The sequence below is a fragment of the Manis pentadactyla genome, chromosome 2 (assembly GCF_030020395.1).
Source record: "Manis pentadactyla isolate mManPen7 chromosome 2, mManPen7.hap1, whole genome shotgun sequence".
Taxonomy (NCBI): domain Eukaryota; kingdom Metazoa; phylum Chordata; class Mammalia; order Pholidota; family Manidae; genus Manis; species Manis pentadactyla.
In genome coordinates, this window is record NC_080020.1 from 41,568,739 (window position 1) to 41,592,714 (window position 23,976).

A 23,976-nucleotide genomic window follows, 5' to 3' on the forward strand; every position below is an offset into this window, starting at 1 on the left:
GCTTTTAGGTAAATGCACCAAGCTGTTGGGGTAGAGGGGAAAGAGGGGTTGACATTGATGGATGGAGTTAAATACCAAAGGCCCCCCCCCTTCCCACAGACTTTTCTAAAGCAGTATTGTGACAGAGAGGCCTGGAAGATTCCAGGTGGGCAGGGCAGGCTGGATGGAGCTCAACTGTCTTCCTCAGAGGGGAAGGAAGAGGGCGAGACGGGGCCTCCTCCTGTCAGAGTGGGAGGATCCCCTTCAGACCTGGCAACAGTGTGGTGCAGGGTGGGGACGAGTTCCTCAGAGGGGGTTTAATTCTCATCAGAACAGCTCCTGGGGATTGCTCAGTGGGACATACGGCTTTCCCCTGATGCAATTTAATTTTTTGTCCAGAAACAGCATCCTAGCAATATCCATTTCCTCACTTACCTCTGTGGTACTGCCCCCAACTTTCTGGACAATGTTTTGATTCTAAAATGGGGATGACATTGCTCTAGACCTGCCATGAAAATGATTAGATTAAACTCTGAAAGGTTACCATTCCTTGACTCAATAGTTGAATATATTACACTCTAAATATAAAAGATGTTAACCGAGTTAAACTCCTTGGAAAAATTTGAGCATGTGTATTTTTGATTGTAGTGATGATTATTTTCCATTAGTTTTCTGACAGTAGTTCTGATCAGATGCTTGGAGTCAATGACCTCACTATACAGTTTTCATTACTGAATGTATCCGGTGGCAAAGGAGACTGTGGGGTATGGTTCTGTTAGCACAGTGGACACAGCATTGACAGGTATGTTCTGAGCTGAGGATGTTTAGCAGTGTGTGAAAGGCACTTAGAATGCTTATAATTCTCCAAGCAACCCTAGGACATGTATCTGTTATTTTTTGCATCTTACAGATAAGGAAACTGAAGCCCAGACAGGTAAACTAATTTGCCCAAGTTCACTAAGCTGGTAACAGAGCAGCTGGGACTCAGATCCAGGCAGCCTGGCTTCATAGCCTTTGTTCCTAACCACCATCTTTATCCCTAAGAAATGGATTGAGCCAAGAGAGTGGCACAGATAAGTAACTCAAGAGCAGTTGTTGATTTTCAAAGGAACTTCTATCTTTCTGTGCTCCTCCTCCTCCTCCTCCAACCTGTTCCAACTGTTCAGAGAAGACAGATGCTTAGGGGGTAGTGTGAGCAGCAAAGCAAAGCAAATCCTTATAATTTTTTTTTAATTTAAGGATTAAAAATGCAAATTTCCCATCACTCATCTTTCTGCACACTAATGGGTAGCCATTGAATTAAATGCTTCCCTTTCTCCCTCAGCCCACAGCCATGGGCATGCACACGTGCCCACATACACGTCTTCTAGTGGCCCTTGGAAAAGGTTCTGTGTTTCTCTCTCCTTTCTCAGATTCACATAATTTGTGGCTGGCTATGACATTCAAACATACGAGCAACTCTCTGGGACACCCAACAGCTCAGGCCTTAGAAATGGTTTTGACAGCTGGTGTTAAAAGAACACCATCCCAGAACTACTGACCACTAGCACTTTTGTTTTAAAATTTGAAGCACACCATGATTCCTGAATGTTCTCTTTCTCTTTTCTTTTCATCTATTTGACATGTTATGTTTTTAAAATCCACATTCATTATGATACTGTATTTAATTCAGACTCAGCTGGGCATCCAGATGTCTGTCAAACCTTGAAAAGGCATCCTGAAGTGACTGTCTCCTCATTGACTTGCTTTTTAGGACAATATGCAGAGTCATTTTCTACTTCATTCTTGGAAAGTCAGCCTTCCTTCTAAGGGCTGATTGCTGGGATGGACATAGCTAGCCTGTGTCACCACTAAGGATAGAGGGGAAAAGAATGTTTACATCAGTTGGCATGTTCTTTTCCATTACGTGCGAGATAACTCCTCCATTTTGCTACAAAGAAGAAGAAACCCCTCCTTGGCATAGTTGGTCTCAGTACCTCCTCCAATCAAAATTGGCTAACATAGCCAATTCCAATCTGACTGTAGGTTGGTCATAACAATGAAATTTCAGCCCAGCTGGAGGGCATAAGGACACATACCACCTTCTGAGTAGGACCGTGGACTAACCTTTCTTTAAGGGAAGAAAGAAACTTCAAGGACATGTTTGCAGAAAGAAGACAGAAAGGAAAGGAATCTTGCTATTCACATTTCAGTCTGCAGATGAGTTCTGAAATCCTATGTTTGGGGAACCCCTAATGGCTAAACTTACAAAAGCAGAAGGAAAATAAAATGCCCTTATTAAATTTTCTGTGAACATATTTAAAATTTTCCCTCTCTCCTGTCTCCATGTCTCAGACTTTGAGTCATTTTGCCTCTCTCATCTGTTTCCAACCCAGTTGAGTTACAACCAATCATATATGAGGAAAATAAGATTTTAATGGAATATTTGATTTTCATTGCTTAATTGATTTAATTGCAAGTTTCTATTTCAGACTAGTAGAAATGCAAAGATTTTCAGTCAAATGTAGAAAAGCTCCCATTTTTCTGTGTTCAACAATGACAAACTTAATAATTCAATGTTACCCTGGATTCTAAAACTTTAGAGGAAGGAAATGCTGTATCTTTCTGAATTGTTATTCTAAGTCTGTATTTCAGTTTCTCTTTCTTATATACATATCCCATATTAAACCCCCTGTGTTTACATTTGCTTATTCTGTTTGTGTTAATTTTGATCTTTGTTTATGAATTTTCGTTTGTTGGGTGGGGGATAGGAGCAATATATATGTACCTATATATACTTTTACATTGTTTTCAGAGGACATTTAATGTCATAGAATGTTTCTTTTTGCTGCTGGTAAGGGAAAGGACAGTCAAGAGTGTTAGTTCTCAAGCTGCCACAGTAATTCATGGGCTTTTCTGAGTTCTCTTAGACCAGCCTTGACAAATGAATTCTAGTCTGTGTCAATGCATATAATGTATACTGGCTGCCTCAGACGCTGGGATAAGAACAATCCCTGGAAAGTGTTCAAGGTTCAGTAGCCAATGGGGAGTGCATTATGTGCACCCCCCATCCCTTGGTCATAATCCCTATTTTAAGTCACCATACTGAGCACAGTCTGATTATCCACCTGCATTTCCACAGTTCCGAGCCACACTTGGATCTCTGCAGTTTCTGATTTCCCTAAATCCCTTACAATACCAATTCTAGCAGGATGCACACTTCTTTATTTGACATGTAAAGTTTTTATTTTTTAAGTCTCTACCAGTTTGGGTAAAGTTAAGATTTTTTTTCTAATCATTTTGAGAAATTGTGTATGTGGGTGTGGGGGGTGTGCACAATCCACTAACATATGAATATATAATTATGAATGATTTATATTTGAATTCCCTATCAGATACCTTGTATATATATCAGTCTCTCTTTATTTGGAATGTAATTTTTAATATGAAAACCTTAACCTACTGCGCGCCATCTAATTTTTCTGTCATCATCCTTCTTGTGACTGTCACCACAATGCCTACTTTTGTGGTAACTTCTTTCTCTCCAAAGGCAGGAAAGCAAAGGGCTCAGAGCATGGACTTTGGAAACAGATTATATGCAATTACAATTCTGGCTCTGTTCCTCACTAACTGTGGAACTTCAGGCAAGTTATTTTACCTCTCTGGCATTTAGTTTCCTCATTTGTAAAATGGGAATAATAGGGCCTAGCTATACAAGATTATGTGTGGATTCAATGATGTAATAGGTTGAATGTGCTTAGAAGACTGCCAAGCATATTGTAAGCACTTAATAAGTGCGAAGGATACTATTAAGGTCATAGTATATGCCAGATACTAGGCTGAAAAGTCTGCATGGTTTATTTAGTTCCGTCATACTCAACTGGGGGTGATTTTGCTCGCCAGCAGTCAGTAGGCAATGTCTAGAGACATCCTGGATTACCAAAACCCGTGGGAGGAGGGGAGGAGGGGTGGAGGGGTGCTACTAGCATCTAATAGGTAGCGGCCAGGAATGCTGCTAAACCTCACTCAGTGCAGAGGACAGTAGCTACAACAGAGAATGACCTACCTGACCCAAGATGTTAGTAGCCCTGAGGCTGAAAATAGGGGATTTCATCCATGAAGTAGGAATTATTAATATCATCCCCATTGTACAGAAGGGACGCTCTGAAGCTTAGAGAAAGTATAACTCTTACATTGCAGATTCACTACATCTAACCACCATGCAACCACCTTCCAGAGAAGAAGGGTGTATTTTATTTTTAAGATGAATGTGTATAGGCCCTCTAAAAACCTCCAAAACAGAAACCTGGACTGAGTGGTCTTTGGAAGCAGAACAGTTAAAGAATGGACTCAGGCCAGTCAGAACAAACAGCATCAGAGCACAGGTTCAGAGTACTAGAAACCCCCTCCGGTGGCAGGCCTCACCCCACTAGTGTTGCCAGATCATGGAAGACAAGCAGGTGGCCTGGCAGCTAAGCCCGGGTGACTGGCAGAGGCCATTCCCTAGCTGGGACAGGCTTTGTCTGCCAACATTCACAGAAGTGCATTTTAATATCTTAACTACTGGTTTAGTTAGCCCTGAGAAGCACTTCAAACATATAATTTCACAGCTGTCATTGCTTAAGATGAGGCTAAGTTAAAAGTGTGAAAAGTGAGATTACCTAAAGAAAAAGTATTGAGTAAATATCAGTATAGTCAGTAGTAGATACGGCAAAAACCATAAAGGTATGACAGCAATGATGCATGAGTGGGAAACACTTGATCCTAGAGGACCCTGGAGGGCAGGGGTACATATCCCAAGGTCTGGCACAGAGCTGGTGCTGAGGACGTACATACTTAATGAATGAGCCCAAGTTCACAGCCTTCCTCCATCAGTGCAATGAGGTAGGAATGGCGGGGATAACCTGTAACTTCAAATACATACAATTTTCTCCTATTTTATATCTGAGTAGAATATTAGCCATCACTGGGTGGTTCCAGTTCTTAGCCTCTCAGCCTCTGCTTTAATATGGTGCCTCTCTACACCCCAGTGAATCACTTGTCTACTGTGTCCCCTGAAATGTGGATGAAGGATTAGCTGGATATGTGCAGAGTTGGGTGACTCAAAATTCATCTTCTTCATTAGGACGTGTTGTCAAACGGAGATGTCACAAAACAAGTGTGATCTGTAGCAGTCACTGGGGTCTGGGTAAAGAGGCCACTACCACTAGTGGAGATTGGTTCCTAACCCTTTTCTTTGTGAATATTACAGGATTCAGTTCTGTCTCTCTGAACACAGCTAAATAAATGACAATCTAGTTTAAAATCCTCATAACTATAATTTTAATTATGACTTTCACAGGATTAAAACAAATATTTTTGGCCTCCCACATGTATATGTTTTTCCTTTTTATATAAATTCGTGGCCAGTCCAATAGTCATTCAAGTCACAGTGTCTGGAAGGGGAAATAAAATATTTTTTATGGAGCTGACAGAGAGTATGTTGAAGAGAGAAGCATTCTCCTGAAAGTACAAAATCAGTCCTAAGAATGTAATGTGTTTGCAGAAACAAGCTTTGTTCAATGGGTAGGTGTCTTCGTGCTTCAGATTAATATTTGTCCTTTAGAAGAGCAGATGTTTAGCTTTACATGTGGGCAGTCGACGTGAGTAGGCATGTCGTTGATGTTCCAAGTGAAGGGCTGAGAGACAAGTGTGGCTCTCATGGCCAAGGCAATCCCCACCCCCTCCTCCCACCTCTTCCATTCTGTGGTGATGCTTTCTTGGCATCTCAGATACACACTGTTGGGTCTCGCTTCTCAAATGCAACTGAAGCTGAAGTTCCTGCCTGACAGCACCTGCCTGCCCAGAATGCCAGCTGCACTGTCTCCTGGGAGCTGGTTGGAAATGCAGAATCCCAGGCCCCACCTCCTGGATCTGAGTTTATATTTTAATAAGACCTCCCATGATTCTTACCCACATGGTGGTCTAAGAAGGGCTGATCCAGGGCACTGTGACCTCTGACCTCTTTAGTGGCTCTTATCACAAGTTTTTCTTATTTATTTCTGTATTCTACCTTCTGTTTTGCATACTTTATCTGAGGGCAGGCTTTGCCTTATATTTTTAGATCAATTTAGCTTGTTGGTGAATTTCTTAAAGGTACTGGTGCTGAATCAACTCCTGAATTTAATTTAGATACCCACGTTATAACCACAAGGAGAGAAGGCAAGCCAGAAAGGGAAGAGAATTTAGGGCAATGGAGCTCTGGATTCAGGCACACTTAACTGTTCCACTTTCCAGCTGGAGAGTCTTGGGCAAATTATTTATCTCCTCTAAACCTCAGTTCCCTGAACTGTGAAATGCAGATCATAGTAACTACCTCATAGGTTTGTTTTAAGGATCACATGAGATAAAATGCACAAAGCAGTTAGCATAGTGCTAATTGGTTCATAGTGAGTTCTCAGTACATGTTAGCTACTATTACATTATGATTTATGCTAGTAAATTCTATACATATCAAAATCCCAAATCTTCCCCACTCACCAGTACCACCACTTTTTCAATAAACCTTGTGGTTCTCAACTGGGGTTGATTTTACTATCGAAGGAATAGATGGTAATGTCTGGAGACGTTTGATTGTTATGAATTGGGGGGAGGATGCCACTGGCATCTAGCCGGGAGAGGCCGTGGATGCTGCTAAATGTCCCGCAGTGCACAAGGCGCCCACCCCCAAGAGAACATGATTGGGCCCCAAATGCCAATAGTGTCAATGTTGAAAAGCCCTTTGTTACTCACAAAGCAACTGAGGTAATCAAAGTCACCATTTTTCTCAAGGATTTAGGCATCTCAGTATATTTATTGTGTCAAATATTAATGTTGAGCCCCCTTGTCAGAATTCATCTACCAGGAGCCACATCATTTCCTTTGGAACAGAATCACATTCTGGATAATCTGATGCAGCCTGATTAACCTATTAAAGGTCATAAAACAATAACAATTACATTGCACATTTCATTCTTTAATATCAAAGGGAGCTAGGTTCTTTGAAATGTAAAACATCATAAGTGAAAGAATAGCATTTGCAATTCCCCCAGGAGCACAAGGTCATTGCATACATAACACTGCTTCCACTATTAATTTTACTGCATTTTGGGATTTGCAGGAGGCCACAATTGTTGGAGAGAGAGAATAGGCTAACAAAGGCTGGGCTTTTGCTGACCGTGACTGAGGTCTAACAGCACAGCCATGGTCCGCTGTTCAAAATAAATGCTGGAAATGGAGCAACATAAAAGTCCTCACACCTGGTGGAAGGATTAAGCTTGAAACACCTGTCTCATTTCCTTAAGAAATCAGAGATGCTGCAAGAGACTGTATTAACTTCCCAGGTACCGCTGCAAAAATAAGGGCAAGGAGGCAAGTGTTAGGCTGCATTCCTCCTGTGAACAAATTAAGCAGACACCAATTTACACCTCATTGTTAAGAGTAACTTTTTTCCACAAGTGAGACCACATTTACATCTTCTGTAATTAAGCTAAAGGAGTTTTTTTGTTTGTTTTTTTTTTCAATGACTCTTGCCCTACCCCAAATCATGAAGAAAATATTTTATGTTAACTGGAATCAAATGCTGAAGTATATACGTGAGAAGCACAAAATAATGACACTGAGTCCCAGCACCACCTTCAGCCTCATCATCTGCTGGGCTGGGATAAAACCTCTGCCTGGTGATGTTTTGGTTTTAGAAAAGGCCATGAATGACTAACTGAAGCAGTTAAAGAGATGGTGGGTGGGGGTGGGGGACTTGCTGCGGGGAAGGGCTGGCTATTGCCAGCCTCCCTGAGAGCAGGAGCTGTGGCACTGAGCTAGCAAGTGCTCCCAGATATTCAGGGGGCAGCATCCATTAGCGGGAATGCAAAGCTGCAGAGCATCCAACCATACATCTCCTGCATACTTGGCTTTGGGGCAATTTTCCTTTTTAGGAAAATTGCATAGAAGAGAAGAGTTGTATAAAGAGCTCTAAGAGACCCGCTTCCTTTATTCCCTGCTCAGGAGAATCTAGTTGGGCAAAGAGGCATTTTTTCCCCCTCACAATAGAGTTTGTATGGCTACTATAAACAATGCAATTACTGAGCCAGATAATAAATAATTGCGGAGCAACAGGGAAAATGGAGTGCGGGCAAGGAAGAAAATGGATGGTTTCAGATGAGATTTGCACAAAGACTGAGTCAGTGAGGTGAAGTTAAGTCATACCAGGTCACGTCCGTTCTATCCTAAACGAGGTAAATTGTTGGCCACACACCTGTGCTGCAAGCTGGAGGCCGAGCTGCTGGCCCAGGCTGTGCCTTTGTAAGATGGACTTTTTCACAGAGTGAGGTATTCAAATGGAAGCCTGTGACAGGTGCATGGCCCACTCTGTGATCGCTCAAATCAGGTGCTAGGGGCTTAAGAAAATGTTGGCAAGCCTTGTACCTTTCAAGTTTATGGTGTATAAACGCTGGTGCTTCGTGTCCCTGGGCAATGCCTACATCCTGTAACAGTGTTCCTCAGTGTGCATTCGCAAACCTGCTATAGCCGTGCAAAGACAACGCCTCAGATATATTGCTCTTTATTTTTAGGCTTTTCCTGAAAATGGTCCAAGCACATCACAACTTTTGTCTTCTGTGAAGAGACCGGATTTAGCCTTTGGATGCATCTTTCTCCTTGTGCCACTTGCTTTTTCAATTCAAGCAGACCTGGAGAGCCTCCTTTCCTTCCCCTGAGTCCCTCTTTAGTCTTTTCAGGTGGCTATTCTGATGCAGAGTCACCTGTCTTTGCTTTTGACTGAGGTTCTCACTACCTTCTGAAGAGATTCCATGATAAACACTTCGCAAAGAACCTTCCTAACCTTCTCTTCTCTGTGACCACGAGGCTACTTCTGTGATCTGTCAAGTGATGTCCCATAAATCTTTGTAAGTTGAATCAGCTCTGTGTGCTTAGAGACTCTTACTCTCAGCATTATCATTAATTGTAGAAACCAATCTCTGTCTCCAGGCACCTTAACCCAGCAGGATACATTTTGTAATTTAGCAAATCCTTGTAAAGTCTAGCCTACGTATCAGGCATGGTTCTAGAATCCATGCTTGGAATTCAGCAGCAAAGCAAAGAGGCAACTCCCTCCCCTCTTGGACCTTACTTCTGGTAAAGGGATCAAATGATGGCCAAAATAAGCAAAGTATATAGTGATTCAGAAGCGCTAAGTATACTGGGAATGAACAGGAAGTGGGGATGTGCCATTTGGAGTGAGGGAGTGGGGCTGTTTTAAATAGGATAATGAGAGTAGGCATCACTGAAAAAAAATGTTGTTGGAAGAAATAGTTAAATGAGGTGAGAGAGCAATCCATGCTTACAAGGAAGAACATTCTAGGCAGTGGTACGTGTAGCTAAAGGGAAGAGAATGAAGGAGAAATTAGTAGGATTTGAGATCTGATAAACTATGGGGAGGACAAAGCAAGTTAAATCTCTACAATATTGGAAAGACTGACTTTAACCCTGGGTGGGAAAGGGAGCTCCTAGAGGGTTTGAGCAGAGAAATGAGATTATCCTATTTATAGTATAAAAAGAATCCCTCTGATTGCAGAATTGAGAATAATCAGTAAGGGGAATATCAGTTGTAGAACGAACTACAACAAAACTTGATGGCTTAACACAAGAGGGATTTGTTATCTCTCAAGTTCCAAGGCGCTGGCGGGCCACACTATCGCAGGGCTCGCCTGAGCCCCCTCACACAGTTACCTTCAGCTGCTCGGCAGGAACGGCTCGATTCCAGGAAACGGCTGGGCCTCTCTCTCTCCATAAGGTCCTTCATCCTCCAGGAGGCCAGAGAGGGCTTTCTTTATGGAGGTGGCATCCTTCCCACAGGGCGAGCCCTAATTCACAAGTGCTTACTTATGAATTTTCATACATGCGTTTACCTGTATGGTTTTCCTTACATCCTGTCCACCAACACGAGGTGCCGGGCAATCCCAGAGTCACTGTGGGCAAGGACAGCATAAGGGTGCGGACGCAAGGGGTAGGATACACTGGAAGTCCTTAGTGTGACAGTCAGCCACAGGAGCCAAAAGTGGAAATCACAGCAGTTAGGAGGCTTTACAATAACTAACTCAGGAAAGAAATGATGATGGAATGCATCAGAGTAATAACAAAGCAAGTTTTGAGCAGTGCCTAGATTCTGAATAGAGTTTGAAGGATAACCTCGTTTCTATTCTCCTAAGTCACTAGGATAAGGCTATTAAGTTTCCAATGATTGGTGATGTCCTTATTACACATGAGATGATACCACAATAAAGTAAACGAGGTCAGAGATAGGTTTCTTTTATTGCCAATAATTGTTCAACAAGTTTTCTGAACAATTGTAAACTGAGTAGTTCACTAGTCCTGTGACTAGTACATGACACCCTGTCAGTGTCATCAACCACTAACATTTATTGAGCATCCTCTGAGTTCATGGTATTGTAGTCACAGAAGCGGGGGTGACCTGCAGTAATGCTTTTGGACAATGCAGGGTATGACCTCAGACAGAGCAGGGTTTACGGCCTCACTCTATTAGTTGGTGCCCCTATGGCCTCCAAGAAAGCATTTGGTGTCCAGAATGTAATTCCTTATTCCCTTGGAGTACATTTAGCTTTGGTGTAATCTGACTGCATGAGGGTAATAAAAAGGGTTCTCTGTCTTTATGAGTATGCTAATGCTTTTTATTAATCTTACTCTCTGAAACTGGGAGGTCTCAGCCCCATTTACTGTATGGAGAGGTGGAGGCAGATAGTTAAGCGACTTGGCCAGGGCCACATACTGGGCTGGCCGCAGATCTGGGACTGTAGTACATCACTTTTACTATTGCACTACACTGCCTCTCAGTGGTGCGATCTTCCCATTTCTCTTTCACACTAACATACAATCATGAAAACCCCACCTAAAAAGATTTAACTGTCTTTTGTGCTCTTCAGGGGAATATATGTCACACTGTTCTTTGACATCTGCGCAGCCTAATCACTGGAAAAGTGTTTTGTTTGTATTGTTTTTTTTCTAAGACCCTTATTACAGGGGATTTGTCAACTGTTAAAATCACCACTTTTTTTTTTAATATTAAATTTTTTATTTTTTTAAAATTCGTTTTGTACATTTATAGAATGTATAATGTATTAGGTTGAATCATATGAGACTGGTGATGCTCAACTTATTTTTCCTTTTAAAAATATCAGTTTATGATACAATCTATATATTTGCACAAGAATATTCTTTGTAACCACACACACACACACACACACACACACACACACACACACACACTAGCTTAACATGCTTTACTGATGGAGTAGGTAATCAAAAACATTTGCAGAGTTGTAGATACAGAGCATTCTATATGCCCCATGAGGGTCTTGCAAGAAGAGGGGAGTTTTATAACACCAGAGGGAGGACAGTGACTCATTTGGGTTTATAGATTTTCAGATTCTTTTACCTAATTTTAACTAAATTGACCTGCTTTGCTTACAAAATGAACTTCTAATGTAAAATTTTCCACAAAGAAAACTAGATAGAGAGCATGCATGTGTTGATGCAATGGTCATATCAAGACCAAGAAATGCGCTTGGTAGTTTTGAAGTCAATGTACAACTGGATACACACTCTGAATGTATAAATACAGCCAGTAAAACCTGGTTGTTAAGGGCAGAAACTTCAGAGTCAGATTGCATGAGTTTAGAAGCTGGTTCCACTACTTAATAGCTGAGTGAACTTGGGCAAATTACTTAATTGTGATTGTCAGTTTCCTCATCCATAGAATGAGAATACCATGATATATCATTGAACCTAAGATGCCATGTATTGAAAAGACACCCATAGATTTCAGAGAAAGCAAAAACATTCATCTTAGACATGATGAAGCCCCTATTCCATAGAGTAATTTGAGAATTAAATGAGTTAATATTGGCAAATGCTTAGGATAGGGCCTGATACACAGTATTACAAAGTGTTAATTACTAGTGCTATTACTCCTAGAGCTCCTCCTACTCTTCTTACTACTCCACTTAAGTGCACTCAAGTGGTAGAAAATCACCACTTTTCTGTGTTAGTTAAATTCTCATCAGAAAGATCTGTTGCTTTCAGAGTACATCTAGAGATTTAAGAGCCAGCACATGAGATATCCTTGAGATCCCTACTTCCATTTTTTTCTGGAACCAGTTATTTAATGGCGATTGTTTTGACTGATCATTCTTTTTGAGAGGGTTCTGCTGCCTTTTAATGAAAGGGTTAAATTTGGAGCTAAGAAAGACTGTGAGTGGAAGGGGCAGTTCAAACACAGAATTTATTTGTGCATCTTGAAAGGACACCATTAAGGGTCATGCACCCTGAGACGCCCTTGAGTGTGCCCCTTCCAGAATGCCTGTCTGTTGTAATTCCACCACATTACATATTTGAGTGCATATCTCTTCCTAGCAGCTTCCCGAGCTTTTCAGATATTCAGCATCAGAAATTGCACTGTTTTGTCCTGGGTTTTACAAATAGCAACCAGATTATTGTAAAACAGAACTATCTGATAAGTCAGACTGTGAATTGCTTTTGTGATTGTCGTGGGTACAAGCACTGAAGAACTGGCGAAGAGTGCATGCCACTGGTTACTGTAAAAATAAAACCTGTAGCCGTGAATGCATTTTTCTGATGAATATGTTCAAGGCTGTGATCATTGTGCAACTTCTGGTTGGGTGCTTTCAAATGTTCTGTACTGAAAAACATCAGTAACAAGAACCAAATAGTCCACCAAAGCCTGTATTCAACTCAATGGAGAGGAACATAAATTCTTAGAGTTTCATTGAGGCCAACTCTATTTGGTCTACCATGGGTAGCAGAGATTTGAGGTTCTCTCTTGATTTGCTTTCCATTTTTACTTTATGATTAGGTGGCTGCAACTTTGGTTTTCACTTAAGGGGGTGTTCGAATCACTATGCAAAGCAGGAATGCAAAACAGACAACGCTGGCTTCTGTTCAGCAAACAAAAACCAACATACCAGAACATGGTAATTAATGTAAGCAATTTTATAAGCAAAATAATTTGTTTTAATTGGCTAAATAAGATCTGATATAATTATAGTATTTGATAAACTAATTTCTGAAAACTATATCACCAACCCTTAATCATATTATATACTCGTTGCAATTTTGAAAACATATATGAAAATGGACCTCAGTGATGTAATCTTTACAAGTCAGAAGGATACATTAAGGGCTTATTTTGAAACTTCAGAGGTTATGTCCTCTTTTTATGTTGAAGAATTTTTATTATTTTTGAAAAACAGTAATTTATATTTAATTCCACTAGCTTGAATTGCCAGCAGATTCAGACAGAAAAACCTTTCCTATAAAAGCTCTTTTGTCTAAGGAGTAAGGCTTATTAGGGTGAGGTGTCTTCCCCCATGTTCTTTCCCATCCTATCCCCCCTAAGGAAAAACAAATCTCCCAGAATAGATAAGTGGATAATTGGGCCTGAAATGACCCCATAGACGAGACCCTATGGAATTTAAAAAACTTTACAAGGATTAGTTTCTGATGGCTCTAACATAAACTGACTTCCAGCTAATGTGTAAATGATTGGGGAAAAATTATATTCTTCTGGAGGACAGTTAGTTGCTAATTCTTCCTACCGTGAGAATCGCAATTTGTTGGACTAAGTTAATTTTGACGGTAACTTGAACACTGGTTGACTTTGAGCATGTGCTGAAAAAAATATGTATACTGAAATAAATAAATAAATAGCTTTCCATACTATTTAAGGGCTAAAAAAAAAGCTACAAAAAATTTCTATGCACTTTTGCCACTATTCTAAGCAGTATTCCAGCAATAGTTTTCTAAAGGCCAGGGCTGGTATTGGTATAGCTCTTTCATATAATTCCTGAATGATAGACTTTTATACCTATTGATACTTTCAGTATAAACACCAGATCGACATTTCATATTTGTATGAAACATTGGATATTAACTATATATATATATATATAGACGTACACACACACATATGAATATGTATGTGTGTACATGTATATATATAAGCATACAGTCTATGAAGAAGATAGTTCTCAAGGGAATATCAGTATATATTATACAAGTAAAGACACATAGTTCCTAGAACCTTCAGGAAATTTAAAATCTATGTAATGGAATAAGAGTGACCTAAAGATATTAGAAGAATAACAGTTCACCCATGGTATGAGGTAACCAAAGACAGGACATAATTAGTTTAGAAAATTATATATAATAAAATGTTCCAGGCAATGGGTGCTTTGAAATTAGAGAAAAGAGCACTTACCATGAGTTAATATAAGCTAGAATGGATTCTTTGAGGATGAGGAAATTTTATATTGAACAAAGGATAGCATATATTTAACAAAACAAATTCTATGGCAAATGATATGTGGAGGTAGTAGAGTACAAAACATATTTGGATGTATAACGAACAGTTGGTTGGGAATTTTAAAAATCACTAGAAGTAGATAGGTTTAGGCAAAATCAGGGTGTGACTCCATTCACTCATTCATTTATCAGGCACATACATACACTGAAGGTAGAATGACAAGGGTTTATATCCTGGCTTTGCCATTTGTTCTTGGTGTTACATTGGGAAAGTTAGTTTTGCTAAACCTCAGTTTCATCTTCTGTAAAATGTTTCTAATAACAGCCAGTGGGGTGGTTGTCATGAGATTTAGAAATTAGAAGCAATGATAAATTCCTGCCATTTAATAAGCCCTTGTATTTTTACTAACTGCTCTTTATGGTGGAGGTGCTAGCTATCTACTACCTATTGTGCTAATTGCTTTACATTTATTACCAACCAAATTGAGTCATCACAATATTTTACACATGAGGAGAGTAAGGTTGAAAGACAAAAGGATTTTCCCAATGTCCCAAATTAGGAAGCAAATTTCAGGGTCAAGATTTAGACCTATGACTCTCTCCAAAGCCAAGCTCCTAACTGTTATACCTACCACCTTTCCTGGAACGCTTGAGTAGCTACTATGATTAAAACGACTGTATCATTGTAAACTTAAGAAGGTCAAGAAAGTCTCTGTGGAGGACATGTAACTTATCCTGGTCTTAGATACCTAAGAGATGGGAGTTAAATATGTTGTGATGAAGGAGAAGAGGACATTCTAAAGGAAATAAGGAATGTGCCTGAGGCTCTGGAAGGATATGTAGGAATCAGGATGGAGGAGCCAGGAGCTCCTGTGAGTAGGTGATAGAAGGAATGTTTACCTGGAAAGCTTGGTACCAAGCTGCCAAGGGGACTGAGTATCTGGGAAAAAAATCCGTACATTGTCTCTATTGAATTATGCACCTTGCTGGGTTTTTTTCTTATAAAATTAGTATTTATTTAGAATGAGAAAAGAAATCACAAATCACAAATTTTAAAAGGCTCACAATAACCACAAATATTTAAATTGCCAGAAAAGTAACACGATCTCTTTATAAGTCTGAAACACCTCTTTTTCCTGCCCCTTTTCTCTGCATGCTCTTTGTTTCTTCCAATGATAATGGATTTCACTATCATTTTTTGAACCTTTGATGATTTTTAAGCTGATACATAAGATAATGAGATAAAACAGACTTTCAATTGACCAATCAATAACCATTGGGAATGGATGTCATTCAGAGTGGCATTTTAAGGTTATTCTGGCTTGTGAAGGATGAATTGGAGAAGAAAAGAAAACTTCTTAAAATGGTTGTTTTCAATAGCTGTGTCATGACAGTTGGGAGAACTGTCACAACTAACAAGGCACTAATAGTAAAGTATTGGTTTGCCAAAGATTAGCTGCTTTGTCCATTAGAGCAGATTCCAGGTCATTGCTAGAATAATGTCACTCTCCTTCACTTAGATTCCAACTGCCTTCTTGAGAGGGGGAACGGGGTGGGGTGGCAATCTGGTTTGATCTTTGGCAGGATCCTAGAAATGCCCCTAGAGGAGTTGGGGGCTGCATATTGTCACCCTTCATGTGTTTTAGGACAGGAAAGCATGGCAAAGTGCTGCATTCAAGGATTCTTGCAATAGTCCAGGCAGATGCATCCAGATCAAGAAGGCATTGGGAGTATGGAAGTGAGATAATAACATGAAGAGACATGGGAGGTGGTATATGAGAGGAAAGGAAATGAAGGAGCCCTGAATGACTCCACTCTACACCAGTGAGGGGATTTGAAAAACAGCATCCTTGGAGGGCAGTTCCATGGATTTCATTGTAAAACTTGTTGCATTTTTAGCATGTTATCCAAGTGGAAAGATCCAGAGGGCTGTTTGAACAACTAGTGCTTACAAGGAAGGTCAGAATGGAAAGAAATGTTTGTGAGCTGTCTATTCTGAGGTGATGAAATAGTGTCTCTCTTGGCTATTAACAAAAAAAAGTCTCTTCGGAGGGTTTCCTAATAGGAGTTAACATTTTTGAAGCATTTGCTATGTGCTAGGACAGAACTCACAACAGCACATGCATTATTTATTCCTAATGACAGGCTGGCGAGGCAGATAATATTATTACACCCATTTTAAGGTGAGGAAACAGCCAAAGAGAGGCATAATAACATGGTCAAGGTCACACAGCAAGCAGTGGTAGAGCTGGGATTCGATCCCAGGCACACTGGTTCCAAAAACTGAGCATTTACCCACCATATACTCCACAGTATAAACACATAAACATAAAGCTCTGCCACAGAGAAATAAGTCTTATGAATGTCATATTCTAGTAATAAATGTTAATGTGATTTGGGCCACTTTGGGCACCTCAGATAGTCCCTTCCCTCAAGATACCTAAAAAATAAACCATACACATCAAACTACCAATGATACTCATGCAGGGTACTCACCTCCTCACTGGAGGAACTAGTAAAGATAGTCAACAGCACTGAGAACTATTTGTAGCTTTAAAAAAACCCTCTCTTTTTCGCCTTGATTTCTTTTTATCTTTTCCCTTTATCTTTCGCTGATCCTGTTCAAACAGCCCAGGGCCCCTCCTCTGCTTGTATTGCACTGAAATAGTTGTATTCTTGTAACAGGGTCTTTATTTTTATTGGCAGAAAATTCTCAGTGTACTTATTCCCTTGTACAAAGTTAATTTTAACTATAGAACCCATATCAATAATGTCATTTAAAGGGGGCTTCTTCCAATACACCCTGTGAAATGTCTGCAGAGAGTTCCGGATTTTCCAGGGCACCGCTTCCCCAGCTACTTGCAGGGCCTGCAGCTTCCCTTTCCTTCTACATCTGAGCACTCTCTGTTCTCTGGCCAGCTGCCTTCTGTTCCGTCCCTGTGTGTTCCCCATTCTCTGCTCTGCCTTCCTGATAAGTAGGGCTTCCAGTTGATCACATGGCCGGGAGAGGAGGGTTATTTGTTTGGGTCCCAGATGAAAACCATGAAAATTAGGACACTTGGGGTATAACAAGAGAAAGCAGTCCCTCTCTGGATACAGCCCAGTGTGGCCAGGATGGAGGAAGAAGTCTTATCCCTGGGCCAGTTCTCATTCTGTACCTGGTGGTGACACAAGAACTCCAAAATGCCAGAGGCTTAGGGGCCAGGGATATGCCGGAGCTGAAGTAAAATGACTGAGTGTTTTGTTTTGTTAGTTTTTCCAAAATAATACCTGTTAAAAGTAGAACACATGGGACTTACTTTCCATCATTAGGATTATTTCAGTTGCAAGATGGTCAGTCAAAAGCTTGGGTGTCTCTTCCTGCTGGTTTACTACAGCATCAGGTCAGGTTACCATGGAAAATAAGCAGTTATTTTCACCAATAACTTATACCAACACTTGACCTTGGAATCAGCAATTTACATACTTATAAAAGAGGTCACTTAGGGAATTTAACTGTGTAATCCTAGCCCCCAGGTGGCAGGAGATGAGTAGAAATGGAACAAAGCTGGTGGAACAAACACCATTTCAAACAATTTGAATTAGGAAATCATTTCTTTTTTACTTTATTTTAAAAATGGAACCTACTTTAAAATGGTACAGGAAGGCAGAAGGATGCAGGAAAAGTCTGTAGAAAGAGTGACTCAAAAACTGTTCTAAGACTCCAGAAAGCAAGCCTGTTGTCATATTTGGAGGGAAACCAGAAAAAAATTAGGTTTTCACTTTCCTAATAGCGTCTTTTCCAAAACCTTTCCTTCAGACATCCTGCCCTGCCTTTTATTTTGCCTTCATCAATAAACTAATGGAGAGAAACCACCTTTCAAACTTTAACCAGGAAACATAGGTTTTGCAAGTGCTAATATTTTAGTGTGGGCTTTTTCTCTTAAAGACAATTATCAAGACGAAGCATTTGTTTCTTCTTTTGTTTACCCGTGGCAGTTTGTCAGCAGTTATGATAAGTAGAGTTCCATCTGCCAGTAAAACTACGTTGCAAATTGCCATAGAAATTAGCAGCTTTCATTTTTGCCTACATAAATAAATATGCGAAATAAATTGCACATAAATGCATCCTAAAAAATCACAGGTACACCGTTTAGTTAAATGCCAATCAGACAAAACCAGAGACACATTGCGATTATCTCAGTTTTCAAACCTGGAAGATACACGAATGTGTTTCTAAATGAGAGAGGCAGTGTATCATGCTCGCTGAGATAAAAACAGAAGCTGCCAGACACTGCACTGTGGCTTTATTCTCAGCATCCTTTGCCTGAAACCTGCTCTATCTTCTCTCCGTGTTCCCTCTCTTCTCCTCCCACCCCGCTCCGTCTCCCTTCTCTCCCTCCTTCCTCGCTGTCTTTCTCTCGCTTATTGTTCCCTCTCTCCTCCTGCCTTTGATGCACATACGTTGTCACATTGCACTGACTCTCCCCTCTTCTCTGTTCTTACACTCGAGCCTAGCGGTGCTTCCGCCAGGCAGCGGCAGCCTCTCCTGCGAGTTTTAGTCATGTGTGCAGCTCAGTTTGATCGAGCGTTCCTCTTCTGCCTTTTCACTCTTACAAAAGATTAAAAGGTGGCGTCACATTGCTCCCCTGTTCCTTCCCGCAGGAGGGACTTAAAAGGGACAACAGAAACTAATCACTTTCAATAAGCATTTTCTTGCTAGGGAAAAGAAAAGAAAAAAAAAAAAAAACAGAAAGAAAGAAGGAAAAAAAAGAAGGCGGGGTGGGGAGGGGGTTGGATTTAGCGGTGTAATTTGAGACCGGTGGTGAGGATTGGGGCGAGCTAGAGATGCTGCACGCTGCTAACAAGGGAAGGAAGCCTTCAGCTGAGACAGGTAAGAGCGCCCATCGGAGGGTCTGACCGACTGGCTTAGTTAAATCTGTTTTCACCGTTTTGTAATTGAGAAAGGCATCCGCAGCAGAAGCCGATTTTTCAGTCGGCTTCCTTTTGTTTAACATAGAAAGTACCTGTGTTAATTTTGATGAATTAGAGCATGCAGCAAATTCAATTGAAAATAGATTTGTATAGTAAATGCATTTATACTGAATGACTTCCCCGTTGTATTTAAGGGGAAAGATGAGAAAGATGATTTTGATCAGAGTAGCACTTTGCATTACGTTCAATTCTAAACAGCTAACAGGGAAAAAATAATCCAATTGTTCCTGTTTTTGAACTCCGCGATTTAAACCCTGAGAGAGAGCTGGCATTTGAAATTTGTCTTCTAACTGAACTTCTGATGCGTTATAATAATTTTTCACCGGAGATTTAAGCAAGGGTAGAGTTTATATAAGTCTAGCTGCTGGGGTGTGTTTGGTTTGGAGCTTGTGGGTGAAGCACTTATATCTCCTTAACCTGTGTCAGGTTGATGTTTCATAAATGGAGATTAAATGTTGTCCCAAATGAAATATGAAGTTAAAACATCAGGTCAGGGCATGTTTTAGAAAAGGATCCAGTAAATAATTAGGGTAACTAAATTATGACAGTTGGAAATGGGAGTTAACTCTGGAGGTGCTGTCTGATAAGCCTTCCTGGATTTTAATCGGCTCAGGAATGAAGGGGTCTAATTATCAGTCTCAAGTTGGAACTTTGCATTAGGACCCTAAATATAGAATACAGGTGGACTTTCACTGTAGGTGGCTTTTAGGAATCTGTCCCTTTTGCGAGCTATGTATGAGAGTCGTGGATTATATTTGATGGCATTTCTCCTTTAAAGAGCTTTGGGATGAAGCTTAAAAAGCTCACATCTATTTTAACGTTGAACGAACACAAAATGCAACATAATGTAGTCTCCCGGTGCCTGAATTCTGTGGCTGCTGCTGTTGTTTTCAGGTCTTGATAATTTGTTTTTAACCTCAGTCTCCCTTGATTTTGTGCTCGTTGCCTCTGCTACTAAAATTTATTGTTGGAGTGAGTGGACTGAGATTTTAAGAATGCAACAAAAATCTAAGTAGCCAGAGTTTTTATTTAAGGATAACAAAAATCCAAATTACATCCAGGTTTTTACTTAGAATCTTACTAAAATATTTGAGTTAATTTTTAGAAGAGTTTTCTTTTTCTAGATGGGAAAATCTGAATATTAAAAATACAAAATCTTGTTAAAAGAATGCTTCAGGAATGAGATAGAGAAAGGTGACTTTAACACATCCACAAGGTTTAGTCCTAGGAAGAACTGCTGTGCTGTGCATTATTGAATTCAGCAACCATAAATGAGAGGATATTTTATGTATTCATTTGATGGTAAAAAAATTTTTCCCCCGAGTTTTCAAACTGGACTTGCTCCTCACTACCTTATCCTGGCATGTCTCGCGTTTGCCAGACCATCTAATGGCATCTTGTGGGTGCAGCCCGTGAATCCCATTTTATAAGGACACCCAGAGCTGCTGAATCTGTGGGAGTGGAAACCAAACGGACTCTGGGTCTCCTACTTCATCATCAAGAGAGAATCTCCAACAGAAGTTCCGTAGGAAGCACCCTCATACAGGTGTGGGGAAACTTAATTTTTCCATCATGGTTGAAAGAACAGAGAAAGATGTGGACAAGGGAAAAAGAATCTGCTCTGAAATGTTTGCTGTAAATCATTCTGGTGGTAGTTATATGAGTTTCTATAATCCCATCAGATGTAGTTTTCTTTTCTTCAACTTAAGAAACTTTGCAGAATCTTGAAGTAACTCTTCTCAAATCCAATCCATGTTTCTACATAGCTTTCTCTCATAAAATCGTTTCTCAGACTTGTTTTATCTATCGAGTGTAGCTATGCTGACGCTGATAATGATGATTATTTTTTAAATAAGTGACAAGTGTTGAAAAGATGGGCCAGGAGAAATATGTTGTCTGCATCATATATGCATTTTAATTTTATTTATGAAAATGACTTCTTCAAGGTGAGGAGATGATACATTTGAAGATGCAGCTTTTCTATTTATGTCAATGAATCACTCACCTCTTCCAGGAAAACTAAATAGAACTAAAGTAGGCAGAAGTAATTCAGTTGTAAACTGGGTGGTGGTTCCACATGCACTTTTAAGCAGATGGTAACCAAAACTATCCTTACTCATACTATCTAATTCATATAAATAGCATTTTTCTGAGTTTTCCAGTAGATGTTGCTGGAGAGCAAAGAAAAGATAATTTTTAATAGGAAAAAAAGAAATGCAGTAGACTTATAAAATCCAACGGAAAAGATCCTTCTCCCAAAACTATGCTGATAGCATTTTGCATAATTTGCTAATTAATGAATTATATTGAATCATTACCTTTTATGATGTTCTATAGAAAGCTATTAAAACTTGAGTTAAAATTTTAAATTATGAGATTGTTCTCTTTAGTCCCTATATATAATGTCTGTTTGCTGTTTTCTGTTTTTAAAAAATCAAGTTAACTGCGCATTACTATTCAGAGCATTTCATCCCTGAATGCTAAAACCCTTTAACATGCAAATATGATGTCAGAGGAAGAACTGAAATAGAATACCCTGAGAAGAGTAATGATCAAACGCATTATAAAAATATGCACCAGTTGCCAACATGTAATGAAATATTAAGAAATTAAAAGCATGCACCCTCTAAAGTAATAGAATTTCATTGCTCTGAGACTGTTTTCCCACTGAATATTAAGTGCTTAATAGATCTATCTGCAAAAAAATAACAATTGAAAACCTACATGATTTGTTACTGAACTTCTTTCATTATATGATTTTGAAAAATTAGCCCAATAGGATTTTCCTCAGACTAGTAAATGTAATTAACATTGGGTATTAAGTGCCAGATTTCCAGAGCCAAAGCCAAAGCTGCAAGGCTCGATGGAGAAAATAAGAATGCAAAGAGCAAGCATCAGGGCTAGAAACTGAGGGGACCCAGGCTGGAACTACTCTGCTGGTAATCACTCTGATAAAATGACAGAGATGTCCCAGAAGAGCCAGGATTCTGGTACGCAGACATGAACTGATGCAATTTCAGGCAACCAAGGATCTCTATCTATGGGTATACTTATTTTTGGAAATGATCAATTAACTGATTTCAATTGTGAAAGAGAGGTGTAGATATTGTTTTCCAAAGCAAGGGGTCCGTATTAACAAAAGTACATTCAGATAGGACCAGGGTGCAAGCTATGTGGTAGAGTTTTTGGGTTTTCCTGCCTTAAACAATGCAAGCTTTTTTCTGTTGTATTTTTTTTCTTTTGCGTTGAAGCCCTTCTTTGTCAGTTTCCATTTCTTAGGTGTGAAATGCTCCATAGGATGTTTTGATTTAACACCCATTCATTTCTCCTTTCTGGGAGAAAAAGAGCTTATTTTTAGAAGGCATGAGTGTCAGCTACTCCTATGTTGTAATTAGCACTGTAAGTCCACTGGGGTAAGGGTGGTCGAATGTTTTGGGGTTTTTTTGCATTGATTCAAATATGTATTTTTGTGCTTGACCCTTAGTGGCGGTTTTTTTCTTTTCCTCTTTAAATAAGAAAAGCTTTACAATTTGGCAGGAGATTTTGGTTTATTTTTCTGCTTTCTTTGCCACTTGCTTTTGGTGCTCTTTTTCATTACAGCTATCAAACGCTGACTATGTCCTAAGCACCCTGACTTAAATGTGCTAAATGGTACCTCTAACCTCAGTGAGAAACCTAGGAAGATGGAAGATATAAACCTTACCTGGAGAATTGCCTCATGGGTTAAAATGTGCCAGGTCAAAACTCTTTCCTTAAGAGAACAGAGAAGGAAAGGTGACTGTATGTTGAGGGGATCCTGAAGATGATAGCCATGGAAGTAAGAGTGAAAGGTGAAAAACACAAAATAACCCTGATGGGTAAAATGAGGAGTCATGTGGGAAGCAATGCCAAAAAGAATGACCAATACTAGGACGATAGAGAGAGCATTGAGTGGCAGATCAAGGTGTTTTTAGTAGTCGTTGGAATGATGTGATCTGGCAGCTTCTAGAGGAATTCCATTGGTATGTGCGTAGGAAAAGAATGGAATAGTAGTCCATGCTGTACCCCACCACCCGCCGAACAGAGGCTGAAATGCCTATCTAAGGGCCATCTGCTCTTCTACTAAACTGTGGCCTGATTCAGTTAATATTACTTGTTGGATATTGCTTTACCATTAGGGATGTTGTTGAAAGCACAGCACAAACCCCTAGTCTAGAGGCTAGATGCCAATGAATAATCTATTGCCTAGACAAAGGCAGTAAGGTTGAGAATCACTGTTGAGGGGAGGGAGAGTAGCTCTGAGAAACACCTTCCAATTGTAATTATTGCAATTTCTTGTATGTACTGTAGATGTCATGGCCTCATTAGGCAGGAATTTTGTGTATATGCATTTGTTTTCATAAGAAAAGCCTTTACCATTTGTCAAAGATGAGACTTGTAGTTTAGAGGGTGTGGTATTCTCTCCATACTATTTGAATATAATAGATTAGAGCTAGGTTCATATGAATTAGGTGGGATTTTAATGATATTTAAGAATTTTTATCTCTCTGAGAGGTGTATAGTTGATTTGTTGGAATTAATTGCCTCACTGAATTGCCTGTGTGTCCATTACTTTCTATAAACCTTGACTAACTTCCCTTGAACTCTTAGCTGCCTAGCATATCTGACTAACAAGCTCAGCTCCTGTAACTGTATCATGGAAGTTTGTATGTT

The 23,976-nt window shown here is 39.8% G+C and overlaps 1 protein-coding gene across 4 annotated transcripts in view; it reads left to right on the top strand.

Annotated features, from left to right (window-relative positions):
- TENM2 (teneurin transmembrane protein 2) overlaps positions 1–23,976 on the top strand; it is a 1,165,071-nt gene that overhangs the window by 511,458 nt on the left and 629,637 nt on the right. Inside the window, exon 1 of one of the 4 annotated variants that reach the window (XM_057491512.1) lies at positions 18,896–19,183. The exons of the other annotated variants lie outside the window; for them this stretch is intronic. Within the exon in view, the coding sequence (XP_057347495.1) occupies positions 19,138–19,183 (46 nt within the window). The 5' untranslated portion in view covers positions 18,896–19,137. Of the gene's footprint in view, positions 1–18,895; positions 19,184–23,976 lie in introns of those variants that run through there. 4 annotated transcript variants of the gene reach the window in all.